Source organism: Glycine soja, chromosome 17 (genome assembly GCF_004193775.1).
Source record: "Glycine soja cultivar W05 chromosome 17, ASM419377v2, whole genome shotgun sequence".
NCBI lineage: Eukaryota > Viridiplantae > Streptophyta > Magnoliopsida > Fabales > Fabaceae > Glycine > Glycine soja.
The window spans coordinates 8,175,927-8,201,969 of NC_041018.1; the positions used below are offsets into that span (position 1 = coordinate 8,175,927).

Genomic DNA, 26,043 nt, shown 5'->3' on the forward strand with positions numbered 1-26,043 from the left:
CGGGGTGTTAGTGTGACACTGATGTTGGCACGTGCGCAGTGATGTATCTATATATTTATAAACTTAATTATATTTTTTTTCCTTAATTTTTTAATTTTAACAAATTTTGCTCCCAAATTAATCTAACACATTTTATCTTTTATTTCTTAACAAACTTATAAATTTTAATTTTTATTATTTGTTTGTTAATTAGTGTAACAGTTGAAAGTAAAATTTGTAAAAAAAGTTGGGTATAAATTTTTAAAAAAAATTAAAGATAAAAACTATAATTATGAAAAAGATAAGATGAAAAAAGGTAAAACTTTTAAGTTTATTGAAGAAATAAGGAATAAAATACACTTAAAAATTAATAAATTGTGTGTAAAAAATATAATTAAATTCATTTTGTATAAGGGTGAGCGTTTATAGTATATGTACCTTTATCTGCCTAATTTTTTATTTATTTTGGAATATTCGCCATCATTTATTAAATTCGAATTTGATGATATGGGAAATATGATTGAGACAAATTGATTTATTGATGAGATATATTAATTTTAATCTTAATATTATGTATGGTTAAATTGTCAAATAAAATATACATACAATTTAAATTAAGGTATTTTTCATAATATATTTTAATATAAATTAAATAAAAAATTATTATTTAAACATAATTTTTTAAACAAATATTTTTTTAAAGTAATATAAGACCTAAAACCGAGTTAGTATGGCTCAAAATATAACATAAGTTTATCTTAAAAATACATCAAGTGTAATTTTTAAATTTGAATCTATCAAAATTAATCTTGAGCTTGGTTAGGTTATTGGAATGAGATACCCCTAATTTAAAATTTATAACAATATTAAAAAGTATAGTTGTGAAACACAATTCGGTTCGATTGGTTGATCTAATTGGGATTCGATAGTCTAATTGGACTAGTTCCACATCCTGATTGGACCGGTCTGACCTGATTGATTTTATATAAAAAAAAACAGACCACCTCTACGATGTCATTTTGATGTTTTATTATTATCAATTATTATTTTAGATTTTAAAGTATAAATGATTTTTTTTACACTGATAATGTTAGTTATATATTTATATATAATAGATACATATATAATATTAAATTTTTAATATATACTAAATCAAACTGGACCAATTACTAACCCACCGGTTGAACCACTAACTCACCGACCCATTACCTCAACAAGATCAATGATCAGACCAGATTTCACAACTATCCATGTTAAAGAGGCATCCTTCACAATTACCTTGGAATTAAATAGCTATTCAATTGCTAAAGTATCCCATAAAATGCCCAAAGTTGAAGAGAAAGGCATCCTTCTTTTCACTGTACGACAATTAGTCTTAAAATCTTAGAGTGAATATGGTATGCATTGATATTCTAAAGGTTTTTTTTTTCTCTCATCTAATCAAAAACTATTTTCACAAATCACATTTAAAAGTAAAAACTAAAACTTAACTTCTCAAGCAAAACAAACCCTTAAGAACATTTTATCATAAGACCAATTTTGACTTCCCATTAACCTTTTCGTTATTGTAATAAGATCAATTTTTTTTTCGAAAAAATAAATACCATCTAGAGTAATAATGGTCAAATGTCTCGCGAGCTTATATTTACATTTCAAACGTAGTAAATAGAAAATTCACTGTTATAATCGAGGGATGGTTTACATACAATGTTAGATGTAACTTTGACACTACAATAATACATACATGAATAATACCTTTACAATAGATTTACCATTAGGGAACCCTCCCTGGCCCTGAGTTACTAAACCTGTACTATTATTGCCTTCTAGATTATATGATTACCTATAACAACACATTCGACACCCTCAATAATCAAGACATTGCCTACACCAAATTGCCTTGGGATTTATGTGGCATGATAATTGTTCTACAATATGTCAATTACCACTACTAGGCAAGTAACCTTCATGTTGTAGATACCAAAATGCACCCTCTGCCGCACTCTCTGCTGCATCTTTCTTCTTTGAAAGAGGTTCCCCAACAAACTCTAAAATCAAATTCTGGGCCTCTTCTATCTCTAAGGTCACCTTGCAAGTGAATCTAAAAATGGAACAATAATCAGAAATGGCGGTGTCAACATAGAATCCCTGATGTCAAGAAAAAAAAAATTTTAAAAAAAAGGCACCAAAAGTTCTATGTACCCTGAAATGAACGAGCCAAGAGTCGTTAAAAAAACAAGACGGGGAATGCAAGCGAACCAAGTTTTGTATATATACTAAATGTTGATGAAAAAGATTACAAATTTCAACTATAATTATCATCATCCATTCATCACCAGTGTCAAAAATTCAGAAATGCAACTGATTTGAATGAGAAAATCAACCCCTTCTTTCATGGAGATGTTTAAAATACATAGCCCTTAAAGGGCACCCCTCCATTCTACAAATTTTTTTTTTTTTTTTTGCTCAGCCTCCATTCTACAAAATTTAATGCTTGTTGTTATACTTTAGTCCATGTTAATATATACAAGTTTTTAGGGATATTTTTCTTTTCTTAGTTGTGATTCTCATCATCATTGGTAGCTAGTTTTGAACTTCTATTGTCAACTTTGGAATTTCAGAGGATGAAATGAAGATCTTGAGCGAAATTCCAAAGCTGAAACCTGGTAGTAAGGATGTTTAAAATTTCATTTCATTTTTAATGTCCCAAAAATCAATAATAAGGTATTCAAAACTAGTTGCTGATGATACTGAAAGTCTGAAAGTTATAGATGGAAAATGTCTAATCCCAGTTACATCACAGGCTAAATTGCTAAAAATATTGCTAAACACTGGAATATTAAAGATTAAAAATAAAAATCTGGGTAGAGATGTGTATGTTACCAAAGATCAAATAAACAAAAAAATAGAGTTACTCACTGTTTCAGGTGGTCAGGTCCCTCTGCCTTGCAGCATTCAAATGAAGGAGGTTTCCAACAATAAGAAGCACATAATTCATACAATCGTGATCTTGCCGTTCCTTTGTACAAAAAATATGAAACAATGTTTAGGATTAACAGAGACACCGAATCAATGAAAATACTATGATTTTTATACTACCTGTCCCTGACAAGTCACTGCTGCAATCACGATTTTCAAATATTTGACTAAGCTTTCCCTTAGCAGAAGATTGAAGCCGTTGGCCGAAAGGTTTCACACATGGAGAGCATATTTCATCTGTCTCTTGCATAGGGCGAATTTCTGGGTTAGACTTGTTGTATGGGTCTGCATTAACCACTATGTGTTTATTGGTATCTGTTACATCAATGGGAGTCTCATCATAGCCAATAAGTTTTGGTTCCATTTTAGAAGTTGATTCCAGAACTTCTTCCAAAGTTTTTGACTTTGCTTTCCAGCCTTGAGCCTGCACATCCACACCCATGACCGTTAATTCAAACAATATAGTTCCTGGAGTTGTAGCTAGGGAAGATAAAATGCATCTATCCAAATGTTTTATATAACAACAATACGGGACTAGGCTTAGGGAATTTGTGTTTAATTATGCATGTTGAAGAAGAAATTCACTGAGGAATGTTGGGATATTAATGTTAGTTCTTAATTTCTACGATGATTGTTATTGCATATAGCTATAGTGCAGCTTGAATAATTGGTACTAGACAGATACTTGCACTTTTCCTTGTTAATAACAAGACCTCTTTTGACAGTGCTTGCCACTGATATAACACAAATACAGATTTCTCTCTACAGGGATGATGTCAAAGAAAAAATCAAGGAGATATCAGATTTAAGGGCTAGTTCCCAGTATTAGTAATATGCTGATGCGAGTAAATATGAACCACTCTCATCCCTTTTATTTATTTATCTTAAAATAAAGCTCCTATAAAATGACTGTTGAAAAACTAAAAAACTACAATTGTGTTTTGGCACAAGAATGGGCTAATGGGCTTATATAAAGAGCAGAACTTGGCTGAAGAAAGCAAACATAATGCACTAGACAACTCTACGGAAAATATAAAGGAAAATGAATTTATAATGAAATTTGTCCATAAACTGTTGGACTAAGGGAGCCAAATCTAGTATAGCAATTCAACTTACAAGAACTCCACATCATAAAAAATATGATGTTACTACCATGCTTCTGATTTATGGAAAAAGAGGTACTATTGTTGTGAACCAATTTAAACAATTTAATTGTAATTGTTAGTAGTTACTTTTCTGTTATAAAAGTTAGTTATATCTAACTAACTTTATTAGTTGTTATAAAATAGAATGGGGTGAATGACATAGACATAGTGTGCATCTTTTGTGCAAAAAGCCTAAATCTTCTCTCTTCTTCTCCATAACTTGTTCCATTGTGTGTGAGTTCCTGCTACCAATAGCTCCAACAAATTGGTATCTAGAGCCTAGGTTCAAGTGTAAATTCGTGTAGCTGTGAAAGAAAAGTAAAGATCACAACAAGGAGAAACAATGGCAGGCAACAATGGTGTTTCAGGAAACCTTCCAATACTTGATGGTAAGAATTGGGATCAATGGGTAGCGCAGATGAGAGTCTTGTTTAGATTTTAAAATGTGCTTGAAAATGTTGAAACTGAAATTAAAGAACCAGGTGCAGGTTCCACTGAATCACAAATAGCAGAGCACAAAGAAGCAATCAGAAGGGATGGGAAAGTACTGTTCTTGATCCATCAGTGTGTAGTTTCCAACATTTTTGAGAAGATTCAAGCATCATCTTCAGCAAAGGAGGCATGGGACATCCTTGCAAAGTGTTACATAAGTGGAGATAAGGTGAGAAAGGTGAGACTTCAATCTCTGAGAAGACAATACGAATTACAGCAAATGGAAGCTAGCGAAAGAATTGCAGATTACTTCACTAGAGTATTGAATCTTGCCGATCAGATGAAGAGTTGAGGTGAGAAGATCATGAGGACCTTGATTCCAAGTTTTGAACACATTGTAGTTGTTATCGAAGAGTCCAAAGATGTTGAAAGCATGAAAATTGAAGAATTGCAAGCTCAAGAACTGAGGTTGATCGAAAGAGGAAGTGTGAAACCTACAAAACAAGCTCTGCAGGCCCAAACCTCCAAGAAAGGTAGCAGTGACAAAAAGAAATGGAAGAAAGGAAAGGGAAAATTCCATAAGTGCAATTGGAATTCAAACCAGGAGAAATTCAAGAGTGAAGATAGAGTAGAAACCTCTCAAAAAGGTACTGCAAGATTCTCCAACAGCAAAGATGGAAAGAAGGGATTCGATAAAAGGAAGATTCAATGTTACAATTGGTCCCTTTACCATCTTGATGTAAAGTCAGCATTTCTAAATGGCCCACTTGGTGAAGAAGTATTTGTAACACAACCCCCTGGTTTTGAGGAAAAAGGGAAAGAGAAGTATGTCTACAAGTTGAATAAGGCTTTGTACGGCTTAAAGCAAGCACCCAGATGCTGAAATAAGAGGATTGACTCATTTTTTATTGAGCATGAGTATGCTAAATGCTCTGTTGAATATGGAGTCTATGTGAAGTCAGGAAAGAACTCAAGTCTAGTGATCATTTGTCTCTATGTTGATGATCTACTAGTGACTTGGAATGACTCAACTGAGATTGAAAGGTTTAAAGTGTTGATGAAATTTGAATTTGAGATGACAGACCTACGGAAATTGACCAACTTCCTAGGGATAGAGTTCATAACTACAGAAAAAGGGATCATGATGCAGCAGAGGAAGTACACTGCTGATGTATTGAAATAGTTTAATATGGCAAACTGCAATCCAACTGCTACACCAGCAGAGACCAACCCTAAATGGGTAAGCAGTTATGAAGGTGAAGCAGTGGATTCAACACTGTTCAAACAACTTGTTGGCTCCTTGAGATATCTTTGCAATAGCAGGCCTGATATATGCTATGCAGTTGGTTTGATCAATAGGTTTATGCATAAACCTAAGCAAGTTCATATGACAGCTGCTAAGAGAGTACTAAGGTACTTGAAGGGAACTCAAAACTTTGGAGTATTGTTCACTAATGAAGCAAAACAGGAAGAGGGAGAACTGATTGGCAATTCAGACTCTGATTGGTGTACCACTGGTTATATCTTTAAGTTTTCTGGTGTCAAGAAACAGTCAGTGGTAGTATTGTCCTCTTGTGAAGCAGAATATATAGCTGGGGCATATGTTGCATGCCTAGTTATTTGGCTTAACTCACTGCTGAAAGAAATCAGAGTTGAAGCTCCTAATAGACAACAAGTCTGTCATCAACTTGGCCAAAAACCCAGTCTCACATGGAAGAAGCAAACACATAGAAGCAAAGTTTCATTTTCTGAGAGCAGGTGAATTCAGGACTGATCGAAGCAGTGCATTGTCCAACAGATTTACCAACTGCTGATGTTTTGACTAAGGTGTAGTAGAGTGTTTAAATTGAGGGGGAATGTTGTGAAGCAATTTAAATAATTTAATTGTAATTTTTAATAGTTAGTTTTTGGTTATAAAAGTTAGTTATATCTAACTAACTTTATTAGTTGTTATAAAATAGAAAGGTGTGAATAACAGAGACATAGTGTGCATGTGTGGGCATCTTTTGTGCAAAGCCTAAATCTTCTCTCTTCCTCTTTATAAATTGTTCCATTGTGTGTGAGTTCCTACTATCAATAGCTCCAACAAGTCTTGCATTATTCTGAACTAGATCAAAAGTATCTCCAAATGAAGAAACAAGGAACATCTTAAAACTAGAACACTTGTTTCCTTAACTAGAGAATTTGGAAATTTAAAGAATATAAGCACAACTGATTTCACCACATTAGCAGAAAGTTAAAAAATGATTATTACCCTTGTTTACATGAATCACAAAAGTAATATACTCACCTGTGGTGTCACTGTACAATAAAGAAATGCTAATTCTAAGGTGTTGAGTTGAGAAAATAAGGATGGAAAAAATAAAACTAAACATAATTGCTTTACCTTGAACTTTGAAAAAAGTAGCAGTGAAGCAATTCTGCAAGCCTCTTTTTTATTTTGACCAGTTGCTGAAGCTGTTTCACATACACCATTCCCACTCACTTTAGCTTCAACTGAAAACCTTTTAGTCAATTTTGAGGGCACTGGCAGAAACTCCAACTCCATATTATGAGATTGGCAAAGTTCTCGCAAATCCCTAACAGGACTGAGCTGCAAGCTTGATGAGAATTTCATGATTGAGTCCAAGAACGAAGTCATAATCTTCCAAACTTTGTTCAAATTGAACCCTGAATCAAGAAGGATGGCACCAACACAAGATTCCACTAAGTCACCCAGTGCCTGAAGCAACAAATGATGTCAAGTTATACCTTTTGATGCAAAATAACAAAGCAATGCGCACATATCAGAAACTTAATTAACTTATGAGCTGCTTGAATTGGACAATAAAAAGACTCCTAATGTTCCTAGAAGAGTTACTCATGTCCATAACAGAAATCATAGAGCAGAAAGTAAATTTGTCATCTTATCTCAATATAATAATAAATTTGTTCAGTTTTTTTTTTTTGGCTCAGCAAAAATAGATAATTATATTATATGCAGAGTACCAGGGGTACTGAAAATACATATGTTGAAGGTATACACAGCTGGACTCTAATACTTTCCTAAGGTTCATATTAAGGACCAGCTAAGCCCAAACCTAGGATTACACCAGACATACGTCTACTACAGAGAATCCTAGCAACTACCCTCCTGTCCTATTTACCCAAAGGTTTCTCTCAGCTGAGAGGACCACTGATTGTAGTGCAGTGTAAAATCTTTCTCCATGGCCCTCAGCCATGACCATAGTAGGAGAAGTGCATCATCCAGCACTTTACTTGTGATGAAGGTCTGGTTCTCAAATACTGTCTTATTTCTGTGATGCCATATGGTCCATGTGAGGGCTACCCGCCCAACATGTACTGGGCTTTTGTGTTTTTTCGTAAAAATATTGACAATCATTTGGATGGGTTTTGTGTGTCTTCTGCCTGCACAAGAGCTTGGGTTCTCTTTCAGTTTCCATTTATTTGCTCTTGTCATATCCAAGTAAAAGAATAATGCTTGATACACATCTTGTGGGACAGTGGGTGTACATTACCTTAAATCAAGCATAGATGGCTGAATCAAAGTGTAGGTGTTCAAAAAATGAAATTGGGGGGTGAGGGGGCAGCTATGATAAAATAATGGAAACTTTACAGATGTGAGGTTATGCGTGCGGGAGTAGCATTATTCCAAGTAAAATACCCAAAGCAAACTTTGAAATGAATACAGACATTATGCTTTAGGAACTTCATCTTAGATGGGTAAATGCATAATAACAACAACAACAACCAGGTGTAGCAACTTTATATAAAGGTCATACTATCTACCTTGGGACATTTTGGCCCTTCTTTAATGCTGTTATCTGATACAGGTCTTCTAATGTAGTCAACATACTTTTTTATTGCCTCAGACAGGCCACTTGAATCACATAAAAGAAATTTATCAAAACTGCGATCTACCGCTAGACAAGCAAATGCCTTGTTGTTAACAGACAATGATCTCAAATCTGTCAATTGACCAGGCTTTAGTTTGGGATAAGCTGAGAATACATATGAAGTAATCAAATAATCCAAGACAGCATCTCCAAGAAACTCCAATCGCTGCAAAGAATTATCACATTTCAAAAATTAAAGATCAAATGTCTCACTAGAATTCATAGAGCTATAAAGTAAAGAAAATAATTCTTATATGAAGTCAGAACATTGGGAGGGAAAAGAAAAGTTACACTTGCCTGATAACAGCCTCCTCCAAGCTTATTGTAAGAAGGATGTACAAATGCCTGGAGAAGCAGGCCCTTATGAAAAAAGTGATGTCCTAGCTTACCTTCAAGAGAAGGAATGTCTACTTCAGAAGAAAGAGGTAAATAACTAGCACTTGCTATGCAAATATCAACCACTTGTGAAGCTTCAAAATCAACTTGAATGCCAATCCATGAAAGAAAAGCAATTGCAGCTTTAAAGCCACTGTCAACTAGAAATGCTCCAACCAGAGCTTCAACCACATCAGCAATTGTTTTCCTATGTAACCAATGATGATTTTTGTTACATTGGGTTTCAGTTACTTTTCCTTGTTCCTTAACAGAATTTAAACAGAAGTGTATGCTTTCTTTGGTTTCATTGCTACAAAGTCTTGGGCAAGGACGGCCTAATGCATAAAACTGAGTGGGATCAAATGTCTGATCGCATATATAGACCTGCAAGAGGGAGCAAGGAGATAGAGATAAGACTCAAGTCAGGAAATAAAAATATGCACTGCGAAAATGAAGAGAGAAAGTGTTTTTCTATTGATAAAAAAAGAAAGATTACAAGATAGAATTATATATACATCATGGCCAATGGGCTGAATGGGCCAGACTAGAATAAAATAATACAACCTAATATATATACAATGACCTAAAATAGATACATTAGCCCATTATAAAGCCTGATATCTAGATAAAAAATGTTATCAAGGTAATAAGCCTTACTAAATGGTTCAGTTAATTTCTACTATTCAGTTCTAGGGGAAACTCCAGTATCTTTAATCCTCAGTTAGGAATTGTACTGGGTTTGGATTTATGTTATCCAAGTGTTATTTTGATGGGAACTGAGATCCAAGTTAGTTAGGAAGGATCTGTTAATCGATTGGAGGTAGTTAATTATTAGGAGTATGTGATAGAAAATAACTTATCCACCATCATCCAGGAAACCCTACGTCAAATGAACGAATCAATTTTATAAATAGGATTTGAACCTTTCATTTTAGCTCTCGACAATTTCGAGACACAGTAGTAGGTCCCAGTGCAGGGAATGGGGTTTCCCTGGTACAGAGTCCTGTGTCTATCGCCTAAAATGATAGGGTTGGGCTAGAAATTAAAGACACACTCAAATCCTGCACTATATGTTTTTCATTGCCACTACAATTTTAGTGTGTGTCTATATATATATATATATATATATATATATATATATATATATGAGAGATCAACTTACACCAAGAGTAACTCTTTTAGAGTTACTCCTCATTCTCACCATTCATTTTCTTGGAATCTAACTGATAAAACCATTAGATTCCAAGAAAATGAATGGTGAGGATGGAGTGCTACTCTAAAAGAGTTACTCTTAGTATAAGTTGATCCCTCCCTCCCTCTCTCTCTCTCTCTCTCTCTCTCTCTCTCTCTCTCTCTCTCTCTCTCTCTCTCTCTATATATATATATATATATATATATATATATATATATATATATATATATATATATATATATATATATATAATCAGCTATTTATTAAAATTATTTCCAGTGTATATCTTTTTTCCTTCTGCTCTGAATGAGGGATTAACATTCTTTGAAGGCATCAGCGGGTGATTTCGTTTTGAAATGAAATGTGGCAGCTGCGGAAACCCTAAACTAACAGAAAAACTATGAATAACAATAATAATAATAATATTTTCTTACTTAGGAAATGAAGCAGGGATGTGTTGGTATAACTCTACCTGCAAATTGCGCTTGATAGCCAACTTAAACAGATTGGAATTATTCACAGCGTTGGAGCGCCTTTTTGTAAGGTCTCCTTCATGAAGGCTGTCATGCATGAGAAAAAAATGACGTGCAACAGCAAATTTAAGAAAAGCATCACCAAGCACTTCAAGTCTTTCAAGGGAAAAGCGCTCCTGACACTTCTCAGTAGTGAGAGCTTCTAAAACCTAGTAATTTGTTCACAATAGTTAGTTGCTATAAACAAAATTCATCTGTACCATATAAGCACTGCAATGGTTAGATGTGAAAAAGAATACACTACTAGAAAATAATGTAAATAATACATTGAATTTAATAAGCCCTTACTCTAAGGGCACTAATTTCAGCTGCCTCTGGAAAGGAAGAAGATAGCCTGTGCTTTAGTTCAATAGCCACCAGCAAGTTTCCAAGACGGTGCATAATTGAAGGTAGCAAAGATATGGAACTGCCAATATCCTTCGAAAAACCTATTATTTTTAGTTCACAAAGCTCAGGAGGCAAATAAATTAAGTATTCGTCCAGCTCCTGTGGTTCTGTCATTGACATTCAAAAGTTACAAACATTTAGATAAGATTCTGAAAAATTATCAGAATACAAAATAAATCCAAAATCAAGATACAAATTTGAAAGTAGTCAATGCACATTACACTTTTTAAATTGCTAACACAAAATCATAAAGAAATGCTCACAGGAAACAGATTGTTAGAAATTAGAATATCTAGATTATTTATGGTAGCATATCATGTATATATGGAAGAATCAATTAGGATCGATCTTAAGAACTAATTTTTGGATAGTATATCTGTATATCATTGTCCATTTCTCAGCAGCAAATCCTTCCTCGCTGCACATCAATAGCAGTGAGCCCACCCTACCACATATCTTTCTGGCATGTTTCTGTCATTCCACTAGCTAGTAAAAAGTTTAGGTAATGAAAACCAAATTCTCATGTCTTAGTTAATTAAGCTCTGTAGCCCATATCTTGTGTTTACTCATGAAGAAACAGCTAGGGGAGCTCAGATTATGGACAATGGGCCAAAAGAGTAGTTAGTTATGGTACAAGGGGGAGAAGATGAGAGGAATGATGAGTATGCTGAGTAGGAACAAAGAGAATAGTAGAGAATCCTAACTGAATGGGTGAAAAATGATAAAGGGGGGATCGTTATAGTGGGAAGGAGCATAGGGACAATTTTGGTAGAACGTGATTTAAGTGGAGTTCTCCATAAGGCTGACATTTTCTTTGTGGAGTCTCTTTTTCAGTCACATTTATTCCTAGAGTTTCTGTTTTACATTCCAAGGTTTTCAAAATATTTTCTGGTTGTAAGGAGCTTTGGCTCTATTTTTCTTTTTCATAAAGACAACTCCTGTCAGACTCTAATGCTAAAAATAACATATCCAATACAATACCTGCATCCTCATGCTTTCGGTTGTGTAGCAGGTTGTGCAAATTGGAGACTGGTTTAACATGTAGAAGTGGTTGTTCTGGACATTTGAGGTGAATGGAAAACCTGACATTCAAGCATGCATATTTTTGTCAAATATTATAAGCACAATATATGATATTCCAACTTGTATGGATACACATTCTCATATATCCAATTCAATCAGTTAATCAGCAATTTTAAAAAAGCCCCCATAAATATGAATGCCTTCATCAACATAGAAGAATTAGGATGCAAAACCAAAATAACACAAGGATGAACCCATAATAATAAACAGATACCTACTTTTCAATGAAGTAATCCACATAGCTTGAAGTGCCTGAATCATTATGAGGACTATATCCATTCTTTTGGTAGTTAACATTCGTGACAAAATAAAAGTTCTTCTTATGTGGGGCATACACTAAACTATTCTCGACATCTCTTACACTTCTGTAACCATTGGCAAGTTGCAGGTGAATATCTAAAGGGAAAACTTTTTTATCCATAGTATCAGCTGGATGCCTGAAAATTGGTGAACAAAGGCATCTCTTCACAGTCTTCCAGTCTACTTTCATGGCATTTCCATATTCTTGCAATACAACTGGAAGCAAAAGGTAGAAGGTTGATGTGCCTGTGTGAGATTCAGCACCCATACCCAAGTCTACAAACTCAGAAACGAATTCTAATCTATCAAGAATAATTTTGAGGAACATTTCTTGAAAATTCTCTGCCATCTTAATCTGCAGGATGGGAAACTCCAAGCATTAACTTAAAATTCTTAAAATAAAATAAAACACAAACATCATTTACCTCATCTTTGTCAAATTCTACAACTCCAAATGGGACAAATTTTGTCATCACAGATCGACCATGAGCAAGATGGAGATCAAGTTCCAATTTCTCAGCCTCCATTGGAAGCCGAACCATGATGAAAAGACCAAACTCTTTGTAGACCCTATCCTCTGGATAGGGACAAAATTTTATGTAGTAAGAGTTGAGACGGACGATGTTATCCTCATTTATCCATGACTGTCCAAAGGCAGAAGGAACTAGCATCTCATGTAATTCTCCTCTTGATATGGCATCTGCAAAAAAAGGAAAATAAATATAGTACAACACAACATATGATATAGTTACATCCCTAGAGACATAAGTTGAGATGACAAAGGTTTGTGACAATAACTACATGAGAGGAGAAAAAAACTTCCACATATCTGGCAACACATGATTGGATGATGGTGTAGAAGTTTATACACTGACAGTGGGATTAACACTAAATCCATAAACAGGTATGTTACAAAAATAATTACCAACAAGGGATTATGTAGAATTTAAAAGGTCTGAAAATGATCAGCACGGCAACATGCTGGATTACTCACTCTCCTTAATAATTGACAAGTAAATATGCTCAACAGTTTATTACAAAATACAATTTATACAGTAAATTTTTGGCAACCCAGTGAAAGGCAATGAAAGTAATGGCTTATCAGAAAGCAACTAAAGTTTGACCTTCACATTCATCTTCATCAGAAGAGCCTGAAACCTGCGCCTCTGGCTCTGCATCATCTTGTTTTGGCAAGAGACAATCACTTAAAGTGCCTAAATTATACAGTTCTTCTATTGCTTTCAGGCAAGCATCTCTTTTGGAAGCCTCCATAGACAACTGTGGTGTACCTAAAATTTGGTTTATTGGTGCATTGGAAGGCAATGTTATATGGCAGGAAATCCCCCCTGAATCATCTAAGTAATAAAAACATGGCTTGGGGTCAAAGTACCTGTAAAGATAGATTATTACATTTTAAAACACAAGATTTGTACTTTATTTACATGGAACTAGTTGGTTGAGTATATAATTTGAATCAAAATGGCCCAGTTATAAGCCCATACTCATCATGTGGAAGCTTTGAACAATACTGGTGAAGCAATGAGATACTATATCCAGAACTAACAGAAGCACCAGACGAATCAACTCTGAATATTCTTTCCTCAGGGATTATGTATGTCTCCTTGGATGTTCGAAAAGTAATTTCCATATTCATTCGGTATTCATCTTTCTCAAAGCCATCAATTATGTCAAGTTCCTTCTTATTGCCACTGCAACAACAAGATGATTTCAAAGGTAACCAAATGGATGAATTTTCTTAAATTACTTCTGAAATCTATTAGAAAGTAGGAGTACCTGTCCACCAAAAATGCATATTCTGACTGAGGCATACGTGCACGACCTCTTGACTGTATAAAGCTGGCAACAGTTTCTGGAAGATCAAATCGTATGACGAGGCAACATGTCTGAATGTCAAGTCCTTCTTCACCCACTTTGGTTGCAACCAGTAGATTCAACTGTTAACAGCATGAGCCATGTAGGACATTACTAGCACTCAACTCTTTAAATTGGTGGGTGATATTTGGTGGGCACCATTACTGATGTATCTTTAAATTGGCACTTCTGGTGCCCTGATTAATATATTTGATTTAGCCAATTTAAAAATAAAAAAAAACTAGCACTCAACTCTCTGTCAAGCTAGGAAATATATACATATTTAAGCCATAATCACATTTATCTTTATCCTCTGTTACATGCCCTTCACCACCTTAACACCAATAATGCTTGAAAGAACATGAAGAGAAGTTAGGTAAAATATTTTTTACAAAACTCTCCAGTAGCTCCCAGCTATTTCATAGTTTAGCAAAGTAAGAGACATTTTACATTCCCTCAATACATCTATTGCAAATCAGATAAAATCACAGAATCTTCTATGAGAATAAGCAACTTATAGACACATACACAGGAGTATAGTTTAATTCATTTATTGAACCAATAACTAGCATATAGCAGGCTTTTCAGTTCTCACAATAACGTATTTAAAAATTAATGAGAAATCCAATAGTAATACCTCTCCAGAGCGAAACTTATCAACAATGATGTTCATGGTCTTTCGTGACATACTCTTCAGTCCAGCATGGACTCCTACTAGGAAATCACTCCTCCATTGTCTTAGAAGCTTGAGCTTCTGTAGAATGTATGACAGGGATCTTGCTGTCACAATTCTATTCACAAAAATTATACATTTCATGTTCTTTTGCAACCTGAAGTTGGAACATGTAATCAGAATTTGCCCAAATATATTAGTTTCATAACCAAATATCGATGAGACATGTGCTATATATGAAAACATGTATTTAAGGAATGGTTTAAACAGCATAGTTTTGTCAACCTAAAGTTGGATAATATCCCAATGAGTCGTAAAAGCTTTGCTGAGAAAAATGGCTCTTTTAATATTTCCACAGAAGATAAATCAGTTACCCTGTCGCCTACAAAAAAAGTATGTTTAGTTGCAATATAAATGAAGCATCTATCCTACAAGGACACTATTTCAAACATATCGTAAAAATTAACAGTAATGAAAAAGACAGATTCATTGCTAGACAAATGTTAGCCTAACATCAAGCAAAATGGAAGCACATAATAGCCAGAAAACCTAGTAACAGAAGTGGCATGATTAAAAGAACATCAGGCAATGTCAAAATACCTATCATGCATTGTGAAGTAAACAGTTCAGCAGCCTGAGCAAGATATTTATCACACAGAGAGTCATCACTTGAATTTCCTTCAGCCTCCACTAACTCATGCCTCTCAGAACGATCACCACTCAGAAGAATATGACTAGCCTTGGAAGGTGAACACATATATTAGAAAAGGATACAGAATAAAAATCAAGATAGTGACAGTGACAGCCCTTCTAACCTATAAAATCATTTCCCGATATCAATAAAACAAGAAACATGATGGAAAACCACAGGAATGGACAAAATTAAAAATTAAAAAGAAAAAACAGAGATGCCCAGAGATCTATAACAAAACGTAAAAGAAAAATTAGAAATACACCAAAACCCAAGGAAATGATGTATTCAGAAGACTTGTCTAAATGATTTCCAAATAATATTCCCTTATCTTCAAATATCACATCTACATCACTAGCAAAAACTGAATTGGTACCAACTACCAAGACATCATCTTTAAGAAACAAAACACCAATCTAAACCATTCATCTTCAAGAATCAATGCAGAGTGTTTGCTACTGTGTCTAATTTATGTAAGCTTAACATTATAACCAAGAAATTCCACAGCCTATTCTAGGCTTATTTTTCTTCCTGGGTTTTTCCTTCTTTGGGTGTGCAGGTCCTGTAGGAGGACTTACAAAATGGAACAAATTACAAAAAAAAATAAAAATTCTCTGTATTATTATTTATAGATTCTGCTAAAAACATTATTGTGTTGTACTAATATATTTCTAGTCAAATGATTATAGAACTAAAACTTATAATCCACTACAAGAGTTTTACTTGCAATGCTCCCCAAATGCCAAGATTCTGCAGACCGAAAATCACATTATCATGCATCCGGTTCAGAAGTTTCTTTGCATTCATCCTTTTCTGGTGATCTTCTATACTCCTACCAAGGTTTGCTATGCACTATTCAAATAAAATTGCACAGGGATCAGTAAACCTTATTTATCTAATTGTCTTAAAACATAAAACCCATAGCAAAAGTGCACCTGGCGTTTAATCTCCTCAATTTTCAGGTACAAGCTAGTTTCCCCACTTGCAGTTGAAACATAATGATATATATTAATCACAGGAGTGGTCACAAAAGATTGCAATTCCTTGTCTTCAACAGAGTATACCTACAAATGAGATTCAAATCACTAGAGATTAGTAAAACCATGCCCAGTATCTAACAAGCAGCACAACTAGGTACTATCCACATTCCACAAGAACAATGCACTTTGCATACAAGGTAAATATAAGGAATGCAGAAGAGTTTATAACAGTGTTTTACTGTAATGTTGTGTGTCAATGTAGACCACACAAGGAAAGGACTACCTATGGAGGGTTTTGATCAACAAAGAAATTGTGTGAAGTGTCGTAGTGTGTGAGCGGCCGAGAAGTCGACAATCAGGGGTGTTACAGATGGTATTAGAGCAGATATCTCTTCCGGTACGGTGTGGTTCAAGGACGAACCAGGCATAAGATGGTAGGCATGTAACACCCTGGACAAATCACAATAGAATGAGAGGGATTCTAGAGGTTGTGTGGATATAGGACTACATAGTTAAGGATGATTTAAAAGAATTAATTGATACTACCTATACCATCAAGATGCATCTACTTTTCCGTAGCTCATCACTTAAGAACTCCACAGTTAAGCTTGTAAGTGAGGACAAAACAAGATGAAAAGTCTTGTGTTGATTTGTGGGGTCAATCATTGATCCTGAAAGCAGCCGAAACAGATTGTCAAGGTCTCGGAAAGAGCTACCTACGGAGGGTTATGACCGGTAGAGGATTCTGACTAACAAGGAAGTTGTGTGAATTGTCACCATGAGAAGTGTTGTAGTGTGTGAGGCTCCGAAAAGTCAACAATCAAGGATGTTACACCTCATGTTATTTATAATCAGAGAGTGATTTAAAAGAATTAATTGATACTACCTATACCATCAAGATGCATCTACTTTTCGATAGCTCATCACTTAAGAACTCCACAGTTAAGCTTGTAAGTGAGGACAAAACACGATGAAAAGTCTCGTGTTGATTTGTGGGGTCAATTATTGATCCTGAAAGCAACCAAAGCAAATTGTCAAGGTCTCGAAAAGGACTACCTACGGAGGGTTATGACCGGTGAAGGATTCTGACTAACAAGGAAGTTGAGTGAACTGTCACTGTGAGAAGTGTTGTAGTGTGTGAGGCTCCGAGAAGTCAACAATCAGAGATGCTACGCCTCATGTTATTTATAATATGGAAAAAGGAATCAACATTGATTACAAGATCAATCAATTATTGATTAATAGAAAATCAAATATTCTAATAATAAATATAATATCAGGAACAATATCAAAACATAATCTTAACACTCCCCCTCAAGCTTAAGCATATGTCATATGAATCGAGCTTGTTACAAATGTGGTCAACCCGATAGAAACTAAAGGCAGTTCGCTAAAGACGTGTCGTGTGTGTGAACTTCACGGGACAGCGGCCCTACATGGGGTCGCACGCGGCGCTGTTTTGAGTTGGTTGCGCACGTGGACAGTGTGGCGGTCTTCGACGATGACAATGGGCACTGTTCACCCGCGAAAAAAAAAAAAAAAAAGATCCATTGGAGATGCCTTGAGGCGAAGGGAGAGAAGATCAATGTGCCGCTAGCCAAAGATGCGTCACACGTCGTGTGTGTGAACTTCACATGCCAGGGCCATGCGAAGGGTCGCTGCGGCGGTGTTTTGAGTTGGTTGCGGATGTGGATGGTGTGATGATCTTCAACAATGGGCAACATAGCAGCCACGCAATACTTTTTTTTTTATCAACAAAGATATAATTTTATATAAGAAACTTAGTACCAGAGGTACCGATACAAAGAGACCAGTAAGATGGTTCCCAAGGGCAGACTAGGGCAGTCTCGAAGGGAACCAAACTGGAAAAAGAAATATACATGTATGAAGACCCTATAGCTCTATCCTTATCTAACAGCAAAAGCCTCTATAAGGTTAGATGACCATTGATTATAATTAGTTACAAAATCCTTCTCATAGTTTCTTAGCCATGTCAAAAACAAAAATATAGCATCCTCCATCAGTTTGTTTCCATTGAAGATCCCATTTGAGAATATAATGTTATTTCTCATCTGCCACACAGACCATGTAAGTGCCACCCACCAGACCCTCCACCTACTAACACAAATTCCTTTGACCCCATCAATCATATGTTGGGCAAAATGTTGCCTTTGGTGCAGTGGAAAAACAGTGGAGATGTTCACCCAGGACGTGGTTTCCCACCAAAGAGGTATGATTTTGCTGCATTGGAAAAATAGGTGTGGTGTATCCTCCACTGTGCTTCTGCAGAATGGGCAAGTTTGGTCCTGTATTTCCACCTGCCGCCTATTTAAGTTTGCTTTAGTAGGCAATCTGTCTCGAAGTAACCTCCAAACAAAAACTGCAGCTTTGGATGGAATCCGCAGTTTCCATAATTGTACAAAATCTGCAACATCTTCCATAATTGTACAAAATCCGCAGCCACGCAATACTAATCACCGCAAAGAGGGCTGCACAAAAAGGAAAAACAATGGGCATAAAATATAAAATAAAAATGCTCTAATTGATGCAAAACTGCAGGGGTGGCGTCGTTCTGGGAGGGCGACCACAACACCGGAAGCATGGCCTAATCAGAGCTCCGACGCACCAAAAACAGAACTTGTTTGGTTGCGCAAAGAACTGGCATGTCGGCAGGGTGTCGGTTTTCTAATGGAGGCACGGTGGGTGGTGTTGGATAGATCGACAATGGGCATTCCAAATCGTGGGTTCGCCAGTCAAAAAGGTGGCCAGATGGCAGCGGCCGACAGCTGTGACAGGAGAAGTTGCCAGAAATTCAAAAACATATCATCAAAGAAGGAGAGAAGTTTCGTCAGAGCACTGGAATGCAGAAACAAGGTCGCTAGAAGACGGGCAAAGCAGAGAGATCCACCAGGGATAGTGGATCTCTGTCAAGAATAACCTAAGCTCTAATACCATATAACAGTGTTTTAGTGTAATGTTGTGTGTCAATGTAGACCGCACCTCATGCTATTTATAATATGGAAAAGGGAATCAATATTGATTACAAGATCAATCAATTACTAATTAATAGAAAATTGAATATTCTAATAATAAATATAATATCATGAATAATATCAAAACATAATCTTAACAGAGTTCATAACCAATATCTTTCTATGGAGCTCAAATACTACATTTCCACAAACCTTAGCCCATGCAAACACTTGACCAATACATTACTTCAACCATTATATCAATGGTTTCTAGTCAATAGTTAATGGAAAGAACAATTGCTTTCTTGCACAGGAAAAGTTTGACACAATACCTTTTACACAAACAACAAATGTTCACAAATTTAAGAATTTTGACATATATTGTACTAAATGGACCCTACCTTAGCATCAAGTATATGTTCAAGACTATTGATGCTTTTTGCTAGATTTGCTTCACTAGAAGCACCTGAAAATTGAAAGAACTAGCAAATTCATAAATTATGAAGAGGATTTTACATATTTGGAATAAACTACACTATCAGTATTCAGCAATTATGCTAATTGAAATATGCATAAAATATATAAAGGAAAGAAAGGATATATTACCAACAATGTAGGCAAATTATAGGGTAACACTCTCGATGAACAGACTAAAGTGGGATATAAGAACAACAAAACATTTATATTTTCAAAAATATTTTGCAGGATCAGATGGACCTAGTCCTAGAAAAAAAATGAAACGAAGGTCAAAGTATTGAAAACTAAAGTGGCCAGTTAAAATTTCCATTAAAAAAATTCTTGTCAATAATTGAAAATTTTATATAAAATGTCAGTGACCTTAGTCTGTCCCTTTCACCCCCTGTCCCATACTCAAGAAAAAGATCCCTCACATCATATGATTTTCTTTTTCTTGACACATTTTAACCTTTCAAAGTTAACCATGGTTTCCAGTCCAACTATATGCGGACCACATCCTATACAGTCAGTCTCTTTCAGCCTCTTTGCTGAAATTTAAGATCTTTTCATTCTGATAAAGAGAATGTGTATACACATATAAAGGTGCACCATACCATTTACACATTTTACCTAGGCACAACAATAGTGCCTTGCATAATATATCATAACAAACTATATTAAAAAAAGAAATTTGCTTGTTAATGGCAGGGTAAGCCTTTTGGTGAACTTAACAAACTGATTACTTAAGTCCAGATCTTTCATACTTTATTCCATCCATGTATAAAAATGGATTAATAGACCACACAACCCATTGACCTTCTTCTGTGTGACAAATTCTCTTCCCCCACCCCCCACCTTGAACCTTTTTTTGATAGAATTAACTGTTTCAAAGAGTGTTTGAAATAGCTTATTCAGAGTAAAAAAAAAGCTTTTACATTACCCCTTTCAGAGAGAACTTTTGAAAAGCAAGCAATTATTTTTCTCAATAAAAGCTTTCACAAACAACCACTTTATAATTTCTTCCAACAAATTCGTACATCTAGCACAATTTGTTTGGTTGGAGGGAAATGAGGGAGCTCCCTTCCCTTCTATTTTTGTCTCACATCCGATATTTAGGGGCGTTTAGAGGGAAAAGAAAGTGGTTTATAATTTTTGGATTGTACAAACTAAGTTGTCCCATGATTTTATTTTATCTCTTATCTCCTCCATTACGATAAGGGTATAACAGTATATTTTCAGTGTCTATATTCTCTTTTTTCCCCTCCCTTCCATACCTTGACCCTGTGTGTACTTGACAGTATCAAAAGGTAATTGAGGCAGGCAAATATCTAGGCTCTTGTTAGTACTCAACTTTTTGAAGATAAGCATTATTTTACCTTTTCCTACAACAGGGGAAGCAGTCATGCCAAATATACGGGGAACCTTTGAGGAATTACTTTTGTAGAAGACCTGAAAAAATGCCAAATTAAATATTGTCAAAAATAAAGGCTATGGAAATGGAAAGATTTTATGTGGAAAATTGTGTAGCTCCATTGTGAATGTTTAAAGTTGAGTGAGAGTACATCATACTTTCATGATAACTGCATAAGCATGGTTGCTTTTGACTTGAGCATGATGGCATTCATCAAATATCAAAAGTGCAATCATCTCCATTGTGATGAAGCAATGAGATAAGTTATGAAGTAATATTTGTGGGGTCATAACAAGAACCTGAAGGGGAAAAAACAAGATCGCAAAGAGCAATTTTAGAAGCAACAAATTCCATTGGATTAAAATTTAAGTAAGCAGATTTTAAGATTTCAAAATAGCAGGAGCTAATTTGAATTGTTTGCCTAAATAAAATTTCAGTGATGAAACCAACTTTCTTTCAACATCTTTTACATAAAAATGCTGTAACAGTAACATGTATGGATAAACAATAAAATAATTTTAGACAAAAACATAATTAATTTCAACATGATTTAACTAGCATTATCACCTCATATTGTCCAATCTCCTGCTCCCAGTCTTGATGACGTTTCAAGCGCTTGGAACTTCCACAGTATGTCCCAACCTTAAAATTAGTAGAGTCTGCTATAACCTTTGCTTGCTATAGATAAATAAAAAATAGGCTTCAGAAAACATATGATGGAATTGACCAACATAGTAAAATCAGTTAACACTAAAGTTTGGTGGGAGATTATTAAACACAAGAACAGATCAATTCATCAGATTCACACATAAAACAACCATGCTTGATTCACATAACAAGTAGATCACTAAGTTTTCTAATTAGATTCAAGCAATGTTTTATTCAAAAAGATTGGCAAGAAATTGAGATTGACCCAATTGCAATGATTACAATCAAAGATATAAAGGAAAAAAACTCTCATTACAAATTTCATGTTCAGTTATAATACAAAAGAATACTTCCTTGCTAGGCCTATTTATCCCAGAAAGTCATTCTCACAGGCCTTACGGATTGTACACCTGCAAGACCAAATTACCCAACCTGAAATGACCAAAGTACAGAGCACCCAAAAATAAAAGGGGGAAAAAAAGATATTTATTCCATTAGATTTCTAATTTTTCCAGAAAAAAAAAATATTGTACTTCCAAAAACAATACTTTGTACAACATTGAACACAACAATATGTACAGCAGCTCACCTGATGGACTAAAGCCACAGTAGGGGCAAGAAAGACACATATGTTCTTCTGCGGTTTCCGAATCAAATGACCCATCCCATACATAAGAAGCACAGCAATGTGGGTCTTCCCACACCCTGTCCCTAAATACACAATTATATTTTCCTCCATAGCTTTTTTGCATAACTCCAACTGATACCTTCAAAAAGATCAAAACATTCACAAGATTATTGGAGTTCCAGAAGACAAGTGAGAAATCAAAAGGATAAGCACATTAAACATCACAATTCAGACATCTGATCACCATAAATTGGGAACATTTTCTTGAACTACACAAACATTTTCTGGAATAAAGCATATAAATTAAAAAAACACTCAGTTGAAAAGTTAACAGAAGCAAGAAGTACAATCTTGCACACACAACAGAGCTTGCTAATGCAATTCAATTCAGTAGTCACATTTTAAGTAGAATCTTGAAACAGGCTTTTTCTTGAACTCCAATTCTCAAAAGCCAAACAAAAAATAATTAACTCACTACAACAGCAAACCCCACCGAGCGATAACGACCACAGCCACGAGTAAAAAATAATAATAAATCAAAATAAAAAATAAAAAGCCAAACCCCACACACCCATTTGAAAAATAAACGCGACTCAGTGAAGAAAATAATCGAAAGAACAAAGGGGTAGCGAAAGTTACTTACTTTCTTGCAATTTTCCGGGGATCTTTCTTGACTGAGTCATCATGGTTTTTGTCTTGGGAAAGACTCAGGGACTGCAGTTGATTGGAGACGCTTAAGGAGGGTTCCATGGAAGCTTGGCCGCCGGCGACGACGACGGAGGATTCTCCGTCCGGCATTACCCAAGGCGAAGAGAGTTTGAAGGTTTAAGAGTGGGTGTATGTGATCAAAACGATGACGGTTGAAGGAGGGTTCACGGGTGGGTTCAAAGGACAAACAAAGGAGAGTGAAAAGAGAAAAAGAAGAATAATAATAACAGAGAGAGAGTTTTGTTCAAAACGTTGATAATGGAGTCAGCGAAGAAAAGAGTGATAAAGAGTTACCTTAGTGAACACGCTCGCTCACTAAGACTGACCAGTAGAATGATTGTGTGTGACCCAACATTGATTATCTTTTTTTTTCGCATAAAGGTCTTTGTTCTTTGTTTTCTTTCCACGCACGTTTTCGAATCACTTCACTTCCCAACTCCCCTCCGTGTCGTTTTTTGTAACTAGTATTTATTACCAAACAAAATGGTTTTTTATAAATAAATTTTATATTTACTTTTTATGTAGAAATAAAATTTATATGGGTTTGTATGGTTTAAACGACACACATCCTCATGATGTATTTTTTGTAAAAAAATGAGAATTTGTAATTTTTTATTCAACAATCATTTATTTTAGGTATCTTTCACCATAAATTAAAACACATTATATCATTAAACTTTGTTTGGTAGACCAAAAAATAAGAAAAATAGTTTGATTTATTTGATAAGATGTGAATAAAGTAAAAATATTTTAAAATGTGTGGGATTTAGTTATACTTTATTTTACGTATTTTTACTTATATCTCTCAACATCTCTTCTTTTTTTATCTTCAATCAAACACTTTTAAGTTTTATTTTATTTCTCATTTATTCTCACTCATTTATTATTTATTTTTTATTTTTTATGATTGAAAAATACTTGTTTATTTTATTTTCATCTATCAAATTTTTCTTATCTCTACCAAAAGATTAGTTTTTGTGTGTATGTATATAGCATTGGGTTTGTATACCGTGAGACAAATATTTTTATCCAATAATAAAAGGAATAAATTTGAATTGTATTATTATATATAAATGATGGGGAATTTAATGTCTTATAATCACTTTAAAAAATATGTTTTTTTAAAAAAAATCAATCTTTACTCGATTAATTTCCTTATCAGTTATGGAATAGTTTTTTTTTATCAGTAATTAGGGAATAATTGAAAAGCAAATATTATTATCTTATTAGCTTATTGAATCGTCTTATTTACTTTAGTAAATGAATGGACCTTGTCATAAAGAAGATGATCACATTAGCTCAAGCTACCAGAGTAAACTCAAGATAAAGGTATTAAAGCTTAAACTTTAAACCGGACAATAAATTATTATTTGTTATTAGTTTTTATATAAAAAAAATACCACATATAAACGCATGTAATTTTTCTTAAATGATTTATCACAATTATAATATTTGATTAAATAAATTTAGTTTTTAATGGTGATGATAATATGAAGTTATTTTATATTGCTAACCAAACACAAATCATTATTTATATAATTTTGAATGTAATTATTATAAAAGTCAACAAATTTTTTCTACATAATGAATTATGATAAAATAATTTTATAAAATATTTTTACACCAATACATCACCTATTTCTCATAATTTTATCATTTTTTAGTGAAAGTTTTAGTAGTTAATTAAACTAAAAAAATTATGTTGTGAAATTGACAATGTAACGTTAGGTTGTGATTGTGAATAGACAGTCAAGAAAATTAATTATGACTGGTCAATGGTCATTATTAATTATAATTAAGCTTCCATAAAATTTTGGATTATTTTTTATATTATCGATTGAAATGTTATTATTTTACCTGCGTTGAATGCGCGTCTTCCAATAAGGCTAGAAAATTAGTCTTCATATGTTTTTTTAGAAGTCTTTCACATGTTAATACAGTAACATACTAGTTTGATCATTAGCACATTAATTTATATTAAATTAAATTATTCCACCAAAATAGCTTAACACACTTTTTTTTCTTTTTATTGTTCAAAATCTGATAAAAAAATTCAAAGTCTTAATTTATTACCAAAGTGGTCATAATTTGAATGTAGACATCCCAAATGCTGCTCAAAACGGTTCTCTTACACTAAAGTCCCACGTTTCAAGCTTTTTGGTAAACTTTTCTCAATTTTTCCTTATTTTTTATATTTGTTTATCACAACAAGACAGATTTCAAGTAATTACACTTAATTTCACGGCTTTTCATTTTCCTACACCAATCTCCTCTTTTTAAGTTTAAAAATATTACACTAGCATCTTCTTTTGAAAACATTACACTGATAAGATCTCAAACCTTATACTAATACTTCCTATAAGAGAGACAAGAGTAATGGTTAAAAAAAATAGAAAGTGCTTATATAACTACACAAAACCTCAACAGATATTATTGAAAATTGCTCATTCTTTTTTAACTTATAAAATCTAGGGCACAAAATAATAAGTTTCCTGATTTCCTTTTTAAAAGAGGACCCCCTGTATTTGGAGCTCTGTCCATGACTTGCAAGTGCTAAAATGACCTTGTACCTGACAAAACGATAAAGACTTGGAAGCATTTGCAAGGATTCATGATCTAGTAAAAATATTGAGCTATAAACCTTATTAAAAATCAAGTCAAAGTTAAGATGGTGGCTAAACCTAAACTTTATATCTAACTACA

The 26,043-nt window shown here is 34.3% G+C and overlaps 1 protein-coding gene across 4 annotated transcripts; it reads right to left on the reverse strand.

The window, feature by feature from the left end:
- Window positions 1-1,592: 1,592 nt before the first annotated feature.
- On the reverse strand, window positions 1,593-23,702 carry LOC114394175 (dicer-like protein 4). 4 transcript variants are annotated; one of them, XM_028355799.1, is made up of 25 exons: window positions 23,276-23,701; window positions 22,594-22,771; window positions 21,924-22,034; window positions 21,515-21,655; window positions 21,322-21,394; window positions 19,891-19,955; window positions 16,473-16,601; window positions 16,261-16,389; window positions 15,447-15,585; window positions 15,132-15,228; window positions 14,811-15,003; window positions 14,096-14,256; window positions 13,804-14,010; window positions 13,426-13,691; window positions 12,727-13,001; window positions 12,220-12,656; window positions 11,900-12,000; window positions 10,820-11,025; window positions 10,471-10,680; window positions 8,729-9,190; window positions 8,325-8,597; window positions 6,922-7,257; window positions 3,079-3,382; window positions 2,899-2,998; window positions 1,593-2,080 (listed from the first exon to the last, which is right to left on the reverse strand). In XM_028355799.1, exons 1-25 carry the CDS (start codon window positions 23,428-23,430, stop codon window positions 1,918-1,920), a joined length of 4,911 nt encoding a protein of 1,636 aa, XP_028211600.1. In that variant the 5' UTR covers window positions 23,431-23,701; the 3' UTR covers window positions 1,593-1,917. The 4 variants fall into 4 exon arrangements, with proteins under 4 accessions (XP_028211600.1, XP_028211602.1, XP_028211603.1 ...); XM_028355800.1 differs by having other exon boundaries at window positions 1,994-2,127; window positions 23,276-23,702; XM_028355801.1 differs by lacking the exon at window positions 23,276-23,701 and having other exon boundaries at window positions 21,924-22,414; window positions 22,594-22,730.
- Window positions 23,703-26,043: the final 2,341 nt, after the last annotated feature.

Bases quoted from the DNA above. Each gene is read 5' to 3' on its own strand.
- LOC114394175 (XM_028355799.1), bottom strand. From the start codon at position 23,430: ATGCCGGACGGAGAATCCTCCGTCGTCGTCGCCGGCGGCCAAGCTTCC. The intron at 15,586-16,260 runs GTAAAACTCTTG...TCACCTTCCAAG, and splicing joins GCATTTGGGGAGCATTGCAA to GCTAGTCATATTCTTCTGAG. The intron at 13,692-13,803 runs GTATGGGCTTAT...CTATCTTTACAG, and splicing joins TCAAAGCTTCCACATGATGA to GTACTTTGACCCCAAGCCAT.